This window comes from Harmonia axyridis, chromosome 2 (genome assembly GCF_914767665.1).
Source record: "Harmonia axyridis chromosome 2, icHarAxyr1.1, whole genome shotgun sequence".
Taxonomy (NCBI): domain Eukaryota; kingdom Metazoa; phylum Arthropoda; class Insecta; order Coleoptera; family Coccinellidae; genus Harmonia; species Harmonia axyridis.
This window is the reverse complement of record NC_059502.1, coordinates 42,259,741-42,279,190: the sequence shown is the minus strand read 5'-3', so window position 1 is coordinate 42,279,190 and position 19,450 is coordinate 42,259,741. Positions and strand designations below refer to the sequence as shown.

At 34.8% G+C, this 19,450-nt stretch overlaps 1 protein-coding gene across 1 annotated transcript; it reads right to left on the bottom strand.

The window, feature by feature from the left end:
* Positions 1–650: 650 nt before the first annotated feature.
* LOC123673076 lies at positions 651–4,164 on the bottom strand. The gene is made up of 2 exons (XM_045607498.1): positions 1,416–4,164; positions 651–1,334 (listed from the first exon to the last, which is right to left on the bottom strand). The coding sequence occupies exons 1-2, from the start codon at positions 4,135–4,137 to the stop codon at positions 1,012–1,014; spliced, it is 3,045 nt and encodes a 1,014-aa protein (XP_045463454.1). The 5' UTR covers positions 4,138–4,164; the 3' UTR covers positions 651–1,011.
* Between the last annotated feature and the right edge of the window lie 15,286 nt (positions 4,165–19,450).

Below are 19,450 nucleotides of genomic sequence, written 5' to 3'. Positions count from 1 at the left end.
GAATGTTTGGAAATTTCTTCATCTCGGGGTTGTGGAGTAGAACTCATTTCCATTTCCATGAAGTTTCCAAGTGTCGGTGAAAAATTCAAACGCCGTCTTCCTTCTTCGGTCATCCGGGGTGATTTGAATGTGTACATGTTTGGGGAATTTCTTCATCTCGGGGTTGTGGAGTAGAACTCATTCCCATTTCCATGAAGTTTCCAAGTGTCGGTGAAATAATCTGATGTCAGGTGTGGATTATCCCCTTCTCCGGTGAGTAGTTCCGTGATTTCCATATCTCGATGAATCATGCCATATTATTTCAGAGGGACGTCGAAGTTCCCAGTCAGATGAGTCGAAACCATTCCAAACTCATTGATATACTGGTTGATTTACCTGTGGATATTACAAGGAATCAGTGACTGTATGGTGAAATTTTCAGAACGGTGAAAATTCTTCCAGTTATACAGTTTAAATTATCTATATGAAAATTGAAATGGAATCCAGATGTCCACCAGAGTAATAATTGACAGGTCATGATGTCCAATTCTTCAAGTACTTCTTTCTTGGATGATGACATGAATAAATCTTCAGGAATCATGTCTTCGGTGGAATTGGGCCTACAGCTGATCATCCGATGAAAGGTGTGTTGCCTATCTCCAGCATTCATTCTCATCGGTGAGTATCTAGCCTCTTAGAAAACTTCATCTGTAACACTGCGGAATATTTCAGTAATTTATCAGAACAGTAAGAGATTAGAAATGGCATTCTTCAAATAGATTACACAGTGAAACTACTAATTTATATCTGATGGCCTTTGAAATTCGGGGCAAGTGACTGGAATTGTTTTTATTGTATAATATTCACTGACTTATTATGTACTATTCAGTTTCATCAACATTTACAGATTAAAAATCAGTCTACTAGTCTTGAATATAATGTTATCAGATATTGGGTTAGGCCCTATATGGTTTTATACAGTTTTACAGGAGTATGGAACAAAAACAACGGTATCTTTTTTTTAATTCTATCTCATTTGCTTGCTCTCTCTTCTCTCCGCTGCGTGGCTTCTCTCTCTGTGCATCTTGCACACGGACGCAGGGCTAGTTGTTCTGGCGTCAACCTAGTTGCTGTCGGCCGTGGGGCCAGTTTCCTGGATACGCATTCGCAGTACCTGGTCTGCGTACCTATCAAACCACATCTGCTGCAGAATAGGAGTGGTCGACCTCGACACTCCTGCCGCGAGGGACATGTCTTGCCGCACTTCCAGCAAGTGTTGGGCCTAACCTCTAGGTACACTTTATTTCCCATCGTACCTACAATACGAACGCTCCTTGGGGCCGGTGTGGTTTGATCTGAAACATATGGTTTAGTAATAACAGTGTTGTCTTCCACACTCGTCCTGAATGGAATTTTGGAACCGGTATCTTGCTTACTGGTACGCGGCTGGCACAACGGGGGTGTCTGTGTAGATTGCGTAGTGGTCCTCTTCACCACTCTCTCTACTCCTGCTAGGTAATTTCTCCCTCTAACTGACGATACCGAGCTCTGGGGGGCTCTAGACATCCGCATCTCCGTCGTTGTTCTCCTCCTTAACACCGGTACTTCCTTGAACGGCGCATCCACCATCTTTCGAGGTTGCATCTTTCCTGCCAGTTGCTGTTGGGGTACTTTGAACTTTTGGCACGAAGTGCAGTTCCGGACATATTTCGCAATGTCCCTAAACATACCTGGCCAGTAATAATTCCGCGAGATCTTCGCAATCATCTTAGCTATTCCCAGATGTCCAGCCAAGGCTGAGTCGTGGTTTTCTTTCAGTACTTTGGTCCTCTGTTCGGTGGGTATACACAGCTTCCATGGGTGGCCTGTTCCAGCTTCCCTGGCATCTGATGAATCCCAAAAGTGTCGGTGCAATCTTCCATTGATGATGGAATACTCGGGGCAGTGCTCTGGTCCTTTCTCTACTTCCTGAAACTTATTTTTGTACCACTTACATTGCATACCTGTTTCTTTCAGTTGGACACAGTTGAGTGTCGGCAATGGATTTCTCAACGGGCTCTCAGCAAGTATGTTGTGGGATCCTCTTCGGTTCTGGAGGTGTTTTTCGGGAGTCTGCACCTCTATGACCTCTTGGCTAACCTGTTTAGCTCTGGGGATCCGTCGTCCTTCCAGATAACATTCTGTGTTCTTGATATCCAGGGAGAAGTTGTATGTCTTCAGCATCTCTATTCCCAGGATTAAGTCGACTGGTAAGTTGGGTACAAGTAAGAATTCTATGTTCTTCAGGGCATAATCGGCTATCACCATTCCAAGGTGATACATCTTCGGTATGGCTGTAGTTTGTCCATTCGCTACCATGACAGCTTCAGTCGTTGATTTTTCTCCCTTGATTCCATTTCTTTCACACAGCTGGGCCACCCTCTGACTACAGCAGCTCTTTGCCGCACCAGTGTCTATCAATGCATGGAATAACTTTCCCTCAATGTGCACTTCTACCAGAGGCCAGCTGTCGTTGCTAACGATAGGAATCACTGTAGTTAGGAGTCCCGCTGAAGTTGACGGTGTCGTTCCTCTCCGGTTTTGAGGACATGGGCAGTCTCGTGAGAGGATATTTTCTCGTTGACATCGGGAGCAGAACATTTTCGGTGTCCTTCGGCAGTCTCGACGTAGGTGGCCATATCCCCCGCATCTGAAGCATTGTGTCTGGGAGGACACTCTTCGCTCCGGTGGTGATCCATTCCGATCCTGGGAGGTGTTGGCATTTCCTGTTCTGTTGGTCGAGTATTCCGGTGGCCTCGAGGGCAGATGGGGACGATCTGGTCCAGGGGATACTGAGCAATTCCAGTCTTCTATCCTTCTGCCTGTGGTTAGCGGTCTTGACGGGCCCTTCTTCGGAGATGGAGATGTTGTGGGAGCTTCCTGACGAGTACTGTGGTTTCGTTGTCTAGTATTCTCCGAAATTGCAGAGAGGTTGGCCGGGTAGTCCTGTTGACGACGTTGATGATATGTTAGATGTGGTTCATCGATGAGGCTGGGTTTAACCGGTGGTTTGGTATAATGTCCCATCTGCCATTGAACCATTTCAAAAACTTTTCCCTTTTTCAGGAGTTCATCGTAGGTGGTCGTCTCCTGGAAAGCCAAGGCCTGTTGCAGTGATGGCAATAACCTCTGTCTTATCAGTCGAATCTGTTCACTCTCCGTGGGACGATTACAAGTCAGCTTTTGGAACAGATTTTGCATCCGGGTGACATACAGTAGTAACTTCTCATCAGGACCTTGCATCCTCTTCTTGATTTCATCCAGTAGGTTTTCTTCATAGTTGACTGGTAAGAATGCCTCTTTTAATTGAGTCTTGAAGTCGTCCCAGTTTCTGAAGAGTCCCCTCCGGGGGATGAACCAATCTTTGGCATCCTTTCGCAGAAGTTCGTAAATCGATTCGAACACATGTTCTAAGGATGTCTTTCGGGATTCAGCAAGTCTCTCTATCTCTTCTATAAATCCAATCACACTATCAGTCCCATCAAAGTAAATATTCCATTTATGGATGGGTATAGTCGAGGTTGGCATCGGTCGTGGTTCAGATTCTTGTTGGGCAGTAGTCGGTGTCATCAGCTGGTTCAGATTCATATTCGGCTGTTGTGGTTGAGGAATAGGCATCGTTGGTAAATTCTGTAGTAACTTCTCACATTCCTGTCTTGTTTCATTCAAAACTTGAACTAATCTTGACTTATTTGCAGGTGTTGCAGTATGGGAGACCTGGGCAGTTGGCAGTGGGCGGTCATCATCTTCCAAATCTATCAGTGATGTCTTCAGTTGTGCAACCTTGGTTGGTTGAATGGGAGACATCTCAGGCGACTGTGGAATCTCTGCATCCAAAAGCGATCCATCCGGTCGGGTTGATGGTTGCTGTCTGTCAGCAGTCAACGTTGCCTCCAATGAACTCAAGGCCCGAGCTGCAGTCTCCTTTAAGTGTTCTATCATCTGTGACTCGGTTTCATTTTTAGTGATAATAAAATTCAGTCTTCTCTGAATGTGTATTAATCTTGTTGAAATCCGAGTATATTCCTTCGTGGTGTTCTCAGTGTCAAAGTGTTGAATGGCTTCCAGCAAGTCGGTGAGTTTGTTCTGACATGACTCAATGTCCAGTGTCGAGTTCATTCCTGTCGGCTGTAGAGGCAAATTCAATTTCAATACCTGTCGTAATAAACTTCTCTTTAGCATTACTGTGCCGGGTATTATTACTTGTCCTCTCAGCTGTAACTCATAAGTCAGCTCATCATTCAATAGTCGATTCACATCCATGTTGAGGTTAAGTGATTGAATCGTTGAAGTCCAAACTCTAACAATCGATTTGAAATCTATCGAAGTTATTCGACACTGTCCTCTTCTTATTAACCGTTGAAGTCCGAACACTTTCCCCAACTTCACTATTCCCGGTAACAGTCCTTATTTTTCCCTTATCCCTCGCACAAAAATAACACTAATAGACAACAATGCTGAAAAATTACAAGTTGACAACAGAATCTATTCAAGTTTGAATTATTGTTTGATACAGTCAAAGAAAATCAAAAATGAGAAAACTTTCAGAAAACAAGTTGGTTTAAATTTATTATGATTCTCAAAAAATTTTTCAATGTCAGACAGTTGACAATTTCCAGAAGAAACTAACTCATAAACCCAGAAGAACAAAGTAGGGTTAGCTGAGTAGTTCAACAAAATATTCAATGTCAAACGCAGTTGACAATTTCAGCAAGAAAATAATTCAAAACCCAGAAACGAAAAGTAGGGTTAACCTAGTAGTTCAAATAATGTCCACTGTCAAACACAGTTGACAGTTCTAGCAATCAGATAATAACAAATTGTCAATTTTATTCACAGTCAAAATATATTTCAAATAAATCAACAACAATTCAGCAATCCCGGAATATCAGACAAAGAAAATCAATGCAAGTCTTTATTCAAATCAGTAACGATAATCACTTGTTTCAAAAATTCTTCAGCAATTCAACACAAAATAAAAATGTTTCAGGCAATCAGTAAATTCAGAAATAAGGAACACACAGCAACAAAAACTTATATTCACTGTTGCAGCAATAATAAAAACAAGTCAACTTTATTTATCAGAAATCAGCTATTATGGTTCAAAAGCAAATAAAATCACAAGTAAATATCTCCAAGTCCTTATGACTTTTATATCCCTACCTTGTTTCAGCCTGGAATAAAGTTGCTCAGGATAATAGTGTGTAAGGGAAAAAATAACAAATCTTTCTTTATTCAAACGATGATCAGTAAATAGTAGCAGTGAACAATACCCTATTATATGAAGGCGGTATGATATCACTATATTAGCTGCAGTGATTGTACAATGAAACAATAGGTAGCAGTATCTCAATTATACTCACTGGTTTTCTGTCCGAGTTGAACCAACCACTCAACGTTAAACAGTATTCAACGCGCACAAAGATAGTCCCTGAGTGTCACCCCAAAGTCACTTTCCGTAACCCTTCACGTAACCGAAAATGTCACAAAGAAATCCGGCGGTCGATTGTTCTAGTCCTGCAATACACAAAACAGAAAAAAAGTTATTCAGATATAAATGTCCACACTGTCAATGCTATGTCGGTTTCCTGCTAATAAAGGAAATTATTGTCAAACGCGGAAATGTTTATAGCACTTTAATATAGTCCACTGATACTTAGGTACCAGTAACAAATCAATTCAATATACGGATCTTCCTCCAACAGGAGAAGATAATCTCTTCCACTCAGAGAGAGAGAAAAAAAAATGGTTGCACTGACCTTCGGTTCCTCTTCAGTCCTTACACCCTTAAGCGTCGTTTTCTGAAGATCAGGAGCTATTCTGTAGCGTTGTCCTCTCAAGTCCCTCGCTAGGGCGCCATTTGTAACGCCCTTTTTGCGTCACTGGCGCCTCTGCCAATTGCCCTTCAGCACTTTGCAGTAGTATCTCGAGCGCCAGCCAATTTTAGGGAGAAATTGACAAACCTTACCAGGGCAGCTTAGTGAAGACAGGATTCGGTGTCACCTAGGATGGTAGCGGTGACCAAGTAACAAACAACGCAACAAAATTAATAGGTTTATTGATTCAATTATACAATACAGACAATCTCAGCAAAAACGGGAAATCAGAAAAAGCATAAACTATAGCAATCTGTATACTTCAATTCGGTTACTGAGATGATTTGTACTGTCTACAACTACTGTGTCCTTACCTCACCAATTTAATGTCAGTCAGAACCGTTGAACAAGTTAGTCGGATCCGGGAGCCGGGAAATTATGATATTTGGAGATTGAGAATCGTGGATTTTGTAGAGTCGGGAAGGAATGAAAACTAATCCTAACGCGTTGAAAAACTCCACCGGTACACCACCCTCTCGTTGTCTCTATCAAATGAAACCCTTGAATATTCACTCGTACGAAAGTCACAAGTAAAAATTAGCAAACTCCCCAGAAAAAGACTAACAAGTAAGTTTACTGATGAAAATGGCGATTTTCGACCTCAGAAACGGATTTGTAATTATTGGCGTTCAATTACCAATTTTACTATTTTCCGGTCACCTGGTAACCACTTAACCAAAATGTCTTTTCTAAAACTAAAACTACTGCCTAAACTTCTAAATCTAACTAACTAACTACTGGACTATCTACTACCTAAATCTATCTGAATAACTAACTTTAATATACTACTGAATCCGAAAATCTCTACTATCTAAACTACTGAAAACTAACTATCTGAATGCCTGAACATCAATTTACTATACTGCCTAAACATGAATTTATACTGACTGCCTAAACATGAATTCCCGATTTTGGGTCGGTTACCCCCTTTTATAACGTCGGTGCGGGACGGTGAAGGAATTCGGCCCACGTGACTCTTCATGTCGACAAAAACCTCGTTTTTCGAGAAAATTCTCTTGGCGGAACGTAATCTGACATATGGAAAAAAATATATCAGCGGTAAAAACGCCGAAATAAATAATTTCTTATATTATTTCACTCGGATTATTCGAGGCCCTGGTCGGTTGAAAAACATGAAGCATGGACTTTTTCATTATCGCGGTGAACAATTAATAAATTATTTCCAATATTTACGGAATATATCAGAATGATTAATTTAAACGGAAAACAATAAAATATTCTTTAGACGGAGCCTGATTATTCCTATGGGAATAATCAGACTTCGTTACACCAATAGAAAAAAAAAATTTCATAATAATCAGAGACGAGAATTCTCCAAAAAAATTGTTCTGACCCAGGAAAAGGAATAATAGGTTATAAAACGGAAATTAATGAGTGTTTTGTTTTGGGTCATTATAGATATAGGTTAATTCAGAGTTTATGACTGGTATATTTGTGTTTTTTGTGAAACAAAAAAAAATTACATGATTCGAGTGCATGAGGTACGATCTTCCAAAATATCCTCATTTATCTAGGTTACAGAAGTAGGAGAACGTAGCGCCGCTGAACACAGGGGAAAATTATAAAGTTTGGTCAAGTTTTTTTTCATTATATTGAGCGAAATTCACCTGATTTCAAGAGCAAAGAAAAAGGAATAAAGAGTCCAAAGTCCTGAAATAGCTAATACTGTTTATGGTTGATTGGAATTTTCACGAAGACGATCTTTTTTTCCTTCTGAGATAGTAGTTCTTGCAAAAATTTAATTTAAGTTTTAGGAAAAGAAATTACTTCAAAAAAAACAAACAAAATTTTACATTTATACAAAGTTCGTTTATTAAAATATAATATTTATTTTTTATATACATATACATATACATATATATAACATTGTAAAGTCAATTAATCATATTCTCCCGAAATACAAGACATGGCATTTCTCATGAAACAACAGAAAAATATTGCAATGTTCAGCATCCTTAAATCTAATCTGTACAAATTAACAACTATATCAATGAATCTTTACACTTCACACCGTATCACCTCTTCGATAAAATAATAAATAAGGAACTCTATCTCCTTGACGTTTAAGAACATCTTCTTCCGTAACTCTGTTTATTTTAGAGTCATCAAACCTCAACCATGTATTATACCCCGAATGGAAGGTATCTGCTATATAATGCCCATAGCTGGCCTCCTTTCCTACATGGTATACTACAGATATTAATTTATATTGTCTCTCCGCTGAAGTATTCGTCCTTCCAGATAATATTTCAGAATCAATCAGCAGATTGATGGGAAATTCTATAGTCTTCATTATTTTAGTGCAGCCATTCATTCTGTATTCGAAGCATTTCAAATGTAATACTAAAACTACAGGCAACTTCTCTATCATCACTTGCTGCCATGCTTCAACCGTTTCTTACATTTCGATGATGTCAGACCCTTTAGTTTGTTCTTGGTTGTAAGGCCTTTTAATGCTTCAGCTATGTTATTTGCTTTCCTAATATTTAATGGCAATGTTAGGAATGGTTCAATATTTTCTGAAGTTTCGTCTCCGGTTTTATGGATTCTTGAACAGAGAAGTCCTCCGAATATATCACTAATCGGTGTCTTGTCCATTTGTATTTCTCTTGTTACATTCCCTTCGTTCCTAGGACCAATAACTTTCCAATCATCCACATCTATTTTCACTTCTTTTTTAGCTGCTTGAATATTTTCGTCATGGCTAATCAATTTCATTATTCCCATCATTTCATCATTGAGTCCATTCAATAGAAGGCCCAAGAATTCTTCGGCGTCTTCTTGTCGGCCTTCAACAAGGAAAGAATCGCTAAGTGTTTCGTTTAGCATCGTATAAAACGATGAGGCCTCAAACAAATTGCCATTGTCTATATTGACGAAAGTTTGCTTCTTGTTTTTCTTTTTTGAACGTGACTTGCGTCTTACATTGGGCAGATTATCGAAGTTATTCATAAATTTACACCTGGAATGGTTGAATAATGAAAATACATATATAAAATTGTTATTCAATCAAAGTTGCAAATTATATTAATTTATACTCACATATTTTCACTCATTGTTATTGATTTCAGTGCATTATTGTGAGTGAAGTTCTCTGATAGCCGTTTGAGGAGATTACAAAGTGGTGGGCAAGCAAGTAAGGCTTGTAATATTGAGTTTATATAACGAAAGTTACTTTTGTTTCGTAAACCCCTGGGTTTAAAACTGGTTTGGGTCCCATCAATTTTATAGTTCTTGAGAAATTCGGAAAATTGAAAAATAATACTAACCATGATAGAAACTTGAATTTTCACTGATATTTGTAGGTGAAAACCAAAGCATACCACTTTTCATCAAGTAAAATGGGTTCAACTAAGTAAAATAATTATCTACTGTAGATGTAAGCAAATTGTTAGTTGAAAGTAAGATAAATATATAAAAATAGATATGGTTTTGAACTCACCTCCTAACATATGAGTGGCTGAATCTATTTTTTTGACTACTTTTGTATGTTTTAAAGATGTTACAAGTGAATCATTAATTTTATTGTCTATTTTCTCATTCGATATTGTTTTAACATCTTTATCAAATAGACTAGCCCATGATTTTTTCCATACAATTACTGTGGGCTCCTCAATTTTGAATTCATTTTTATTCGAGATGCTACTTTCAATTTTTTCAATTGTCCTATTGGAAATTGTATCATTTTTGATTATCTCTGTATTATCTCTTGCAATAATTTCAACTGTTTTTACAGCTCAACTGGGGGGAGTTGAAGGTTTCGAATGTTTTCCTATCATCTCATTCTGGATAATAGGTTTTGTAATTGATAATCCATTGTAATTGATTACAGATTTTCTACACTCATTTTCTGAAAAAGTTGATATTAGTTGATTCATTATCATATTGCATATTCATATTGACCATGAATAATTCTTTTAAGATCTCTATACTTACTTGCAGAAAATTTTTGTTTAACTCTACAGGGTAATTTGTATTCACTAGAATTGGTAAATAATATATTATTTATAATACGGACCTCTTCTTCTTCTAACTGAGTTAACTCCAAGAAATGTAGATTCTGAAAAAAAAAATAACAATATAATAGTGGAAATCATTTCGGAAATTATAATATTTCTGTATATAGTATATCCAAAGTCCCTTGAAATAGTCTATAAAAACGCTTGGCCAGAGATAATTGCAAAACAGTCATAAACCAGTAAGGCGAAATTTATATCCCTCAGTGGAAGCAGAAGGCTGAATGATAATGATGTACAGGGTGATTCACCGCGATGGCTTATTGTTTATGGAAAACTAATAATAATTTTCTGCTGAAAATTTTAACAATTTCAGATTACTACCTAGTTATTTCAAACGGCACACCCAGTATATTATTGCATTATCAGATAGCTTGGTTGATGATAATTTCAGCAATATGGCAATACTTGAGTATAAGCTGAACAGTTCATAAGTTGAAGAGATTCCTATAGATTACTAATGAAAAGTTTTTTGGAAAAATCTATATTTTTTTATTCATTCAGTCAATTTAACGTAGATATAAAAAGAGAGGGGTCTCAAGCAAACTCTATACTTGAAGAGTTTTCGAGGAAAAACTTCAACTAAGGAAAACTGCAATTTCTCATTGAATGGAGTAGTCTATGACTTCCAGAAAACATGAAAAGAAACTAAAAAGTCGAAATTTCTTGAATTGTAATAAATTTTTCGTTAAGAAAGTTGAAAATTCATAAACCAATGAAAAAAAATAACTACATGAAATATAACTGATATTCGAAAATATTCGAATAAATGAAAATAACCCTAAGCTAGTATTAAAAAAATTTACCTCCATATTCAAACAATTAACTATTTAAACATGAAACTTTCCACGGGAAATATCACTTCAACAACTGTTTAAGAAGTAACTCTTGGAAGAATGTTCGCTGAACTGAGGTTACTTACAATTTGTCAACCTGGCATGGTTGACGAGCATGGAATATTTTTCTTCTTCTTAACTATGTAATGGTCGAGGCATATACCTAATATTAGGGGCAAGTTGCACCATTTGCCTAAACATTGATTAAAATTTAAACATTGATTAATTTCTGATTTCTCTTGAGAAATCATAGAGTAATCAACGTTTAAATTTTTAATTAATGTTTAGGCAAATGGTGCAACTGGCTCTTTGTCTATTGGGTGAAATATAGAAGTGCGCGTGCGCCGCATCTTTTTTTGTTCATTCAGTCAATTTTACGTAGATATAAAAAGAGAGGGGTCTCAAGCAAATTCTATACTTAAGGAGTTTTCGAGGAAAAACTTCAACTAAGGAAAACTGCAATTTCTCATTGAATGGAGTAGTCTATGACTTCCAGAAAACATGAAAAGAAACTCAAAAGTCGAAATTTTATGAATTGTAATAAATTTTTCGTTATGATGGTGGAAAATCCATAAACCAATAAAAAAAAACTAACTACATGAAATATAACTGATATTTGAAAATATTCGAATAAATTAAAACAACCCTAAGCTAGTATTAAAAAAATTACCCCCATATTCAAAAAATTTTTTATTTAAACATGAAACTTTCCACTAGAAATATCACTTCAACAACTGTTTATAAAGTAACTCTTGGAAGAATATTCGCTAAACTGAGGTTACTTACAATTTGTCAACCCGGCATGGTTGACGAACATAGAATATTTCTCTTCGTCTTAACTATGTACAGGTCCAGCCATATACCTTATATTAGGGGCCAGTTGCACCATTTGCCTAAACAATGATTAAAATTTAAACATTGATTAATTTCTGATTTCTCTTGAGAAATCATAGAGTAATCAACGTTTAAATTTTTAATAAATGTTTAGGCAAATGATGCAACTGGCCCTTAGTCTATTAGGTAGAATATAGAAGTGCGCGTGCGCCTCATATTAAATTTCAATAATAATATATATAATAATAATAATTTTCAATTAGATAATTTCTAAACTGTGCTCGAAATAAAAAATTCCAATACCACAAAATTATCTGTATTTCGTTTCTTCATTTCCAGCTTAATTTGATTGTAATCTATGGTCCACAGTTCGCATTGAAAAAGTGTCCAGCGGACAGGATAAATAGAAGGCGCTAGTGTAGCTAGAGGGTATATTTGTATTTTGTGGTTTCTGTAATCTGCATTCCGTGGTTTCATTTTAAGCGTGGTTATATTCATAGATAAATACAAATGTACCCCTTATATATGGTTATAATTGATTCTGATAGATGTGGCAAGCTGAAAAATAAATATTGAATTCTGTTGATCATTATAACATAGGTAATGAGAAAACCATTTTCTGTTGATATTTCGACATTTCGATCTTCAGCGGAATATAACAATTATGTTAAATTATTATATTTACTTTAATATTATTTTTGTGTCTCCCGACCAATGTACAAATTTCCGAAATTATTTTTTGTTCCCGATAATAGGGACATTCGATCTGCCAACCCAAGAAAGCGAACATACTTTTGTTGGATAGCACATATGCCTACTTATGCGTTTCGTCCCTGGCACACACACCGGACTCATCAGTGTGACTTTGGTATAATTGTGTGTGCCGTGTCACAGACGCTTGGGGAATTTATTATTATCGGGAGCCGCCGGGACTCGAACCTGGCACCTTGTCGCATCTCGGTGAGTGATTCTACCTCTTAACGTCTAGGCTACCGAATGCTGTGTTTATTGTTGCTATGTGGAGCTTTATGAGAAGCCGCCACACTTTCATCCTTTTTGAAGTTTTCTATGAAATTTACCTCAGAACATAGAATATACTCTAAGAAATTAGCCTTCTAGCTATTCAGTGAATAGTTTTCTATTCAGTGAGTAGTTGATATTTATGAATATTCGTTACTATTCACTGATGATGATTAGATAGTTGAGTAATTAATTATTTGTGAAGTTACGAATGAAAGTTTGAATGATCACTTTTCAGGAATAATTGAAAAAAGATATTGAAATTGGAGATCACATATGTTGAAATTGATAGATACAATTGAATTGTAATTATTCATTTCATAGTAGAAACTGGTATTCGTCCAAAGAAACATGAATAGAACTGGGATTTTTTGAATGAAAAAATATAAAAATTGAATATAAGATTCTAACATATGAATTAAGCAATAAAGAGTTCTAATAATAACAATATAAGATTCTACATTCGAAATTTAATGCCGTCTTTTTAATCGATTGCAGAGTTTATTCATTTGAAACCTTGCTTTCATATTTCATATGCATTGTCATTTCTAGACATTACTCTATTTCATTGGTCAATTATTGTTTGATTATGAATTGCGAAACGAAGAATTTTTCTATTCTTTTAAATCTGAGGTCTAAAAATGTAAAAGAATTGAATAGACTTGACCAATCCTTATTCAGAAGCAAATTCTAGAGGTTTTAGGCATGTACATTAGTGAATGGTGGAACATCCAAAATGTTACCAAATAAAGGCCTATGCCATTGAATAGTTGGTATCCCAGACAATCGAAACTATTAGCGTACACCAGATGTAAATTATAAGCACAGACCTTCAACTGTAGTAAGAGAGAAATTCAATATATTCTGAGTTCTCATGTCTAATATCCAGGATGATAAAATTTAAAGAAATCCAATCTGACCTTGGACAGATCTTTTTTTCGAGTAATTATTCAACTAAGTTTTGATTTTCAAGTGAATTAGAGGACCAATAGAAGAAAGAAATTTTATAGTAATCAGAGACGAGAATTCTCCAAAAAAATTGTTCTGACCCAGAAAAAGGAATAATAGGTTATAAAACGGAAATTAATGAGTGTTTTGTTTTGGGTCATTAAAGATATAGGTTAATTCAGAGTTCATGACTGGTATATTTATGATTTTTGTGAAACAAAAAAAAATTACATGATTCGAGTGCATGAGGTACGATCTTCCAAAATATCCTCATTTATCTAGGTTACAGAAGTAGGAGAACGTAGCGCCGCTGAACACAGGGGGAAATTATAAAGTTTGGTCAAGTTTCTTTTCATTACATTGAGCGAAATTCACCTGATTTCAAGAGCAAAAAAAAAGGAATAAAGAGTCCGAAGTCCTGAAATAGCTAATACTGTTAATGGTTCATTGAAATTTTCACGAAGACGACCTTCTTTTCCTTTCTGAGATCGTAGTTCTTATAAAAATTTGATTTAAGTTTTAGGAAAAGAAATTTCTTCAAAAAAACAAACAAAATTTTACATTCATACAAAGTTCGTTTATTAAAATATAATATTTATTTTTTATATACATATGTATATATATATATATATATATAACATTGTATAGTCAATTTATCATATTCTCCCGAAATACAATTCATGGCATCACTCATGAAACAACAGAAAAATATTACAATGTTCAGCATCCTTAAATCTAATCTGTACAAATTAACAACTTTATCAATGAATCTTCACACTTCACACCGTATCACTCCTTCGATAAAATAATAAATAAGGAACTCTATCTCCTTGACGTTTAAGAACATCTTCTTCCGTAACTCTGTTTATTTTAGAGTCATCAAACCTCAACCATGTATTATACCCCGAATGGAAAGTATCTGCTCTATAATGCCCATAGCTGGCCTCCTTTCCTACATGGTATACTACAGATATTAATTTATATTGTCTCTCCGCTGAAGTATTCGTCCTTCCAGATAATATTTTAGAATCAATCTGCAGATTGATGGGAAATTCTATAGTCTTCATTATTTCAGTGCAGCCATTCATTCTGTATTCGAAGCATTTCAAATGTAATACTAAAACTACAGGCAACTTCTCTATCATCACTTGCTGCCATGCTTCAACCGTTTCTTTCGTTTTCGATGATGTTAGACCCTCTAGTTTGTTCTTGGTTGTAAGGCCTTCTAATGCTTCAGCTATGTTATTTGCTTTCTTAATATTTAATGGCAATGTTAGGAATGGTTCAATATTTTCTGAAGTTTCGTCTCCGGTTTTATGGATTCTTGAACAGAGAAGTCCTCCGAATATATCACTAATCGGTGTCTTGTCCATTTGTATTTCTCTTGTTACATTCCCTTCGTTCCTAGGACCAATAACTTTCCAATCATCCACATCTATTTTCACTTCTTTTTTAGCTGCTTGAATATTTTCGTCATGGCTGATCAATTTCATTATTCCCATCATTTCATCATTGAGTCCATTCAACAGAAGGCCCAAGAATTCTTCGGCGTCTTCTTGTCGGCCTTCAACAAGGAAAGAATCGCTACGTGTTCCGTTTAGCATCGTATAAAACGATGAGGCCTCAAACGAATTGCCATTGTCTATATTGACGAAAGTTTGCTTCTTGTTCTTCTTTTTTGAACGTGACTTGCGTCTTACATTGGGCAGATTATCGAAGTTATTCATAAATTTACACCTGGATTAGTTGAATAATGAAAATACATATATAAAATTGTTATTCAATCAAAGTTGCAAATTATATTAATTTATACTTACATATTTTCACTCATTGTTATTGATTTCAGTGCATTATTGTGAGTGAAGTTCTCTGAAAGCCGTTTGAGGAGATTACAAAGTGGTGGGCAAGCAAGTAAGGCTTGTAATATTGAGTTTATATAACAAAAAATACTTTTATTTCGTAAACACCTGGATTTAAAACTGGTTTGCGTCCCAGCAATTTAATAGTTCTTTAGAAATTCTGAAAATTTAAAAATATTACTAACCATGATAGAAACTTGAATTTTCACTGATATCTGTAGGTGAAAACACTTTTCATCGAGTAAAATGGGTTCAACTAAGTAGAATAATTATCTACTGTAGATGTAAGCAAATTGTTAGTTGAAAGTAAGATAAATATATAAAAAAAGATATGGTTTTGAACTCACCTCCTAACATATGAGTGGCTGAATCTATTTTTTTGACTACTTTTGTATGTTTTAAAGATGTTACATGTGGATCATTAATTTTATTGTCTATTTTCTCATTCGATATTGTTTTAACATCTTTATCAAATAGACTAGCCCATGATTTTTTCCATACATTTACTGTGGGCTCCTCAATTTTAGATTCATTTTCATTCGAGATGCTACTTTCAATTTTTTCAATTGTCCTATTGGAAATTGTATCATTTTTGATTATCTCTGTATTATCTCTTGCAATAATTTCAACTGTTTTTACAGCTGAACTAGGGGGAGTTGAAGGTTTCGAATGTTTTCCTGTCATCTCATTCTGGATAAAAGGTTTTGTAATTGATAATCCATTGTAATTGATTACAGATTTTCTACACTCATTTTCTGAAAAAGTTGATATTAGTTGACTCATTATTATATTACATATTCATATTGACCATGAATAATTCTTTTAAGATCTCTATACTTACTTGCAGAAATTTTTTGTTTAACTCTACAGGGTAATTTGTATTCACTAGAATTGGTAAATAATATATTATTAATAATACCTCTTCTTCTTCTAACTGAGTTAACTCCAAGAAATGTAGATTCTGAAAAAAAAAATAACAATATAATAGTGGAAATCATTTTGGAAATTATAATATTTCTGTATATAGTATATCCAAAGTCCCTTGAAATAGTCTATAAAAACGCTTGGCCAGAGATAATTGCAAAACAGTCATAAACCAGTAAGGCGAAATTTATGTCCCTTAGTGGAAGCAGAAGGCTGAATGATAATGATGTACAGAGTGATTCACCGCGATGGCTTATTGTTAATGGAAAACTAATAATAATTTTGTGCTGAAAATTTAATCAATTTCAGATTACTACCTTCTTATTTCAAACGGCACACCCAGTATATTAGTGCATTATCAGATAGCTTGGTTGATGATAATTTCAGCAATATGGCAATACTTGAGTATAAGCTGAACAGTTCATAAGTTGAAGAGATTCCTATAGATATCTAATGAAAAGTTTTTCGGAAAAATCTTTATTTTTTTATTCATTCAGTCAAATTTACGTAGATATAAAAAGCAAAACTCTATACTTGAAGAGTTTTCGAGGAAAAACTTCAACTAAGGAAAACTGCAATTTCTCATTGAATGGAGTAGTCTATGACTTCCAGAAAACATGAAAAGAAACTAAAAATTAAAAACTTGAAAAAATTAAAAATTAAACAGTATTAGCTATTTCAGGACTTTGGACTCTTTATTCTTTTTTCTTTGCTCTTGAAATCAGGTGAATTTCGCTCAATATAATAAAAAAAAACTTGACCAAACTTTATAATTTTCCCCTGTGTTCAGCGGCGTTACGTTCTCCTACCTCCACCACTACTTCCTCCTACTGAAACCACGGAATGCAGATTACAGAAACCACAAAATACAAATATACCCTCTAGCTACACTAGCGCCTTCTATTTATCCTGTCCGCTGGACACTTTTTCAATGCGAACTGTGGACCATAGATTACAATAAAATTAAGCTGGAAATGAAGAAACGAAATACAGATAATTTTGTGGGATTGGAATTTTTTATTTCGAGCACAGTTTAAAAATTATCTGTTTGAAAATTATTATTATTATTATATATATATTATTATTGAAATTTAATATGAGGCGCACGCGCACTTCTATATTCTACCTAATAGACTAAGGGCAAGTTGCACCATTTGCCTAAACATTAATTAAAAATTTAAACGTTGATTACTCTATGATTTCTCAAGAGAAATCAGAAATTAATCAATGTTTAAATTTTAATCAATGTTTAGGCAAATGGTACAACTGGCCCCTAATATAAGGTATATGGCTCGACCTGTACATAGTTAAGATGAAGAAAAATATTCTATGTTCGTCAACCATGCCGGGTTGACAAATTGTAAGTAACCTCAGTTTAGCGAATATTCTTCCAAGAGTTACTTTATAAACAGTTGTTGAAGTGATATTTCTAGTGGAAAGTTTCATGTTTAAAAAAAAATTGTTTCAATATGGGGGTAATTTTTTTTACACTAGCTTAGGGTTGTTTTAATTTATTCGAATATTTTCAAATATCAGTTATATTTCATGTAGTTAGTTTTTTTTTATCGGTTTATGGATTTTCCACCATCATAACGAAAAATTTATTACAATTCATGAAATTTCGACTTTTGAGTTTCTTTTCATGTTTTCTGGAAGTCATAGACTACTCCATTCAATGAGAAATTGCAGTTTTCCTTAGTTGAAGTTTTTCCTCGAAAACTCCTTAAGTAAAGAATTTGCTTGAGACCCCTCTCTTTTTATATCTACGTAAAATTGACTGAATGACCAAAAAAATATGCGGCGCACGCGCACTTCTATATTTCACCCAATAGACAAAGAGCCAGTTGCACCATTTGCCTAAACATTAATTAAAAATTTAAGCGTTTATTACTCTATGATTTCTCATGAGAAATCAGAAATTAATCAATGTTTAAATTTTAATCAATGTTTAGGCAAATGGTGCAACTTGCCCCTAATATTAGGTATATGGCTCGACCTGTACATAGTTAAGAAGAAGAAAAATATTCTATGCTCGTCAACCATGCCAGGTTGACAAATTGTAAGTAACCTCAGTTCAGCGAACATTCTTCCAAGAGTTACTTCTTAAACAGTTGTTGAAGTGATATTTCTAGTGGAAAGTTTCATGTTTAAATAGTCAATTGTTTGAATATGGAGGTAATTTTTTTAATACTAGCTTAGGGTTATTTTCATTTATTCGAATATTTTCGAATATCAGTTATATTTCATGTAGTTATTTTTTTTTATTGGACTGAATGAATAAAAAAATATAGATTTTTCCAAAAAACTTTTCATTAGTAATCTATAGGAATCTCGTCAACTTATGAACTGTTCAGCTTATACTCAAGTATTGCCATATTGCTGAAATTATCATCAACCAAGCTATCTGATAATGCAATAATATACTGGGTGTGCCGTTTGAAATAAGTAGGTAGTAATCTGAAATTGTTAAAATTTTCAGCAGAAAATTATTATTAGTTTTCCATAAACAATAAGCCATCGCGGTGAATCACCCTGTACATCATTATCATTCAGCCTTCTGCTTCCACTGAGGGATATAAATTTCGCCTTACTGGTTTATGACTGTTTTGCAATTATCTCTGGCCAAGCGTTTTTATAGACTATTTCAAGGGACTTTGGATATACTATATACAGAAATATTATAATTTCCAAAATGATTTCAACTATTATATTGTTATTTTTTTTTTCAGAATCTACATTTCTTGGAGTTAACTGCGTTAGAAGAAGAAGAGGTCCGTATTATAAATAATATATCATTTACCAATTCTAGTGAATACAAATTACCCTGTAGAGTCAAACAAAAATTTTCTGCAAGTAAGTATAGAGATCTTAAAAGAATTATTCATGGTCAATATGAATATGTGATATAATAATGAATCAACTTATATCAACTTTTTCAGAAAATGAGTGTAGAAAATCTGTAATCAATTACAATGGATTATCAATTACAAAACCTTTTATCCAGAATGAGATGACAGGAAAACATTCGAAACCTTCAACTCCCCCTAGTTGAGCTGTAAAAACAGTTGAAATTATTGCAAGAGATAATACAGAGATAA

Excerpts from the sequence above, each read along its gene's own strand:
- LOC123673076 (XM_045607498.1), bottom strand. The coding sequence starts at position 4,137 with ATGAACTCGACACTGGACATTGAGTCATGTCAGAACAAACTCACCGAC. Across the intron at positions 1,335-1,415 it reads GTTGTGCCAGCCGCGTACCA|ATCAAACCACACCGGCCCCA; the intron begins GTAAGCAAGATA and ends CATATGTTTCAG.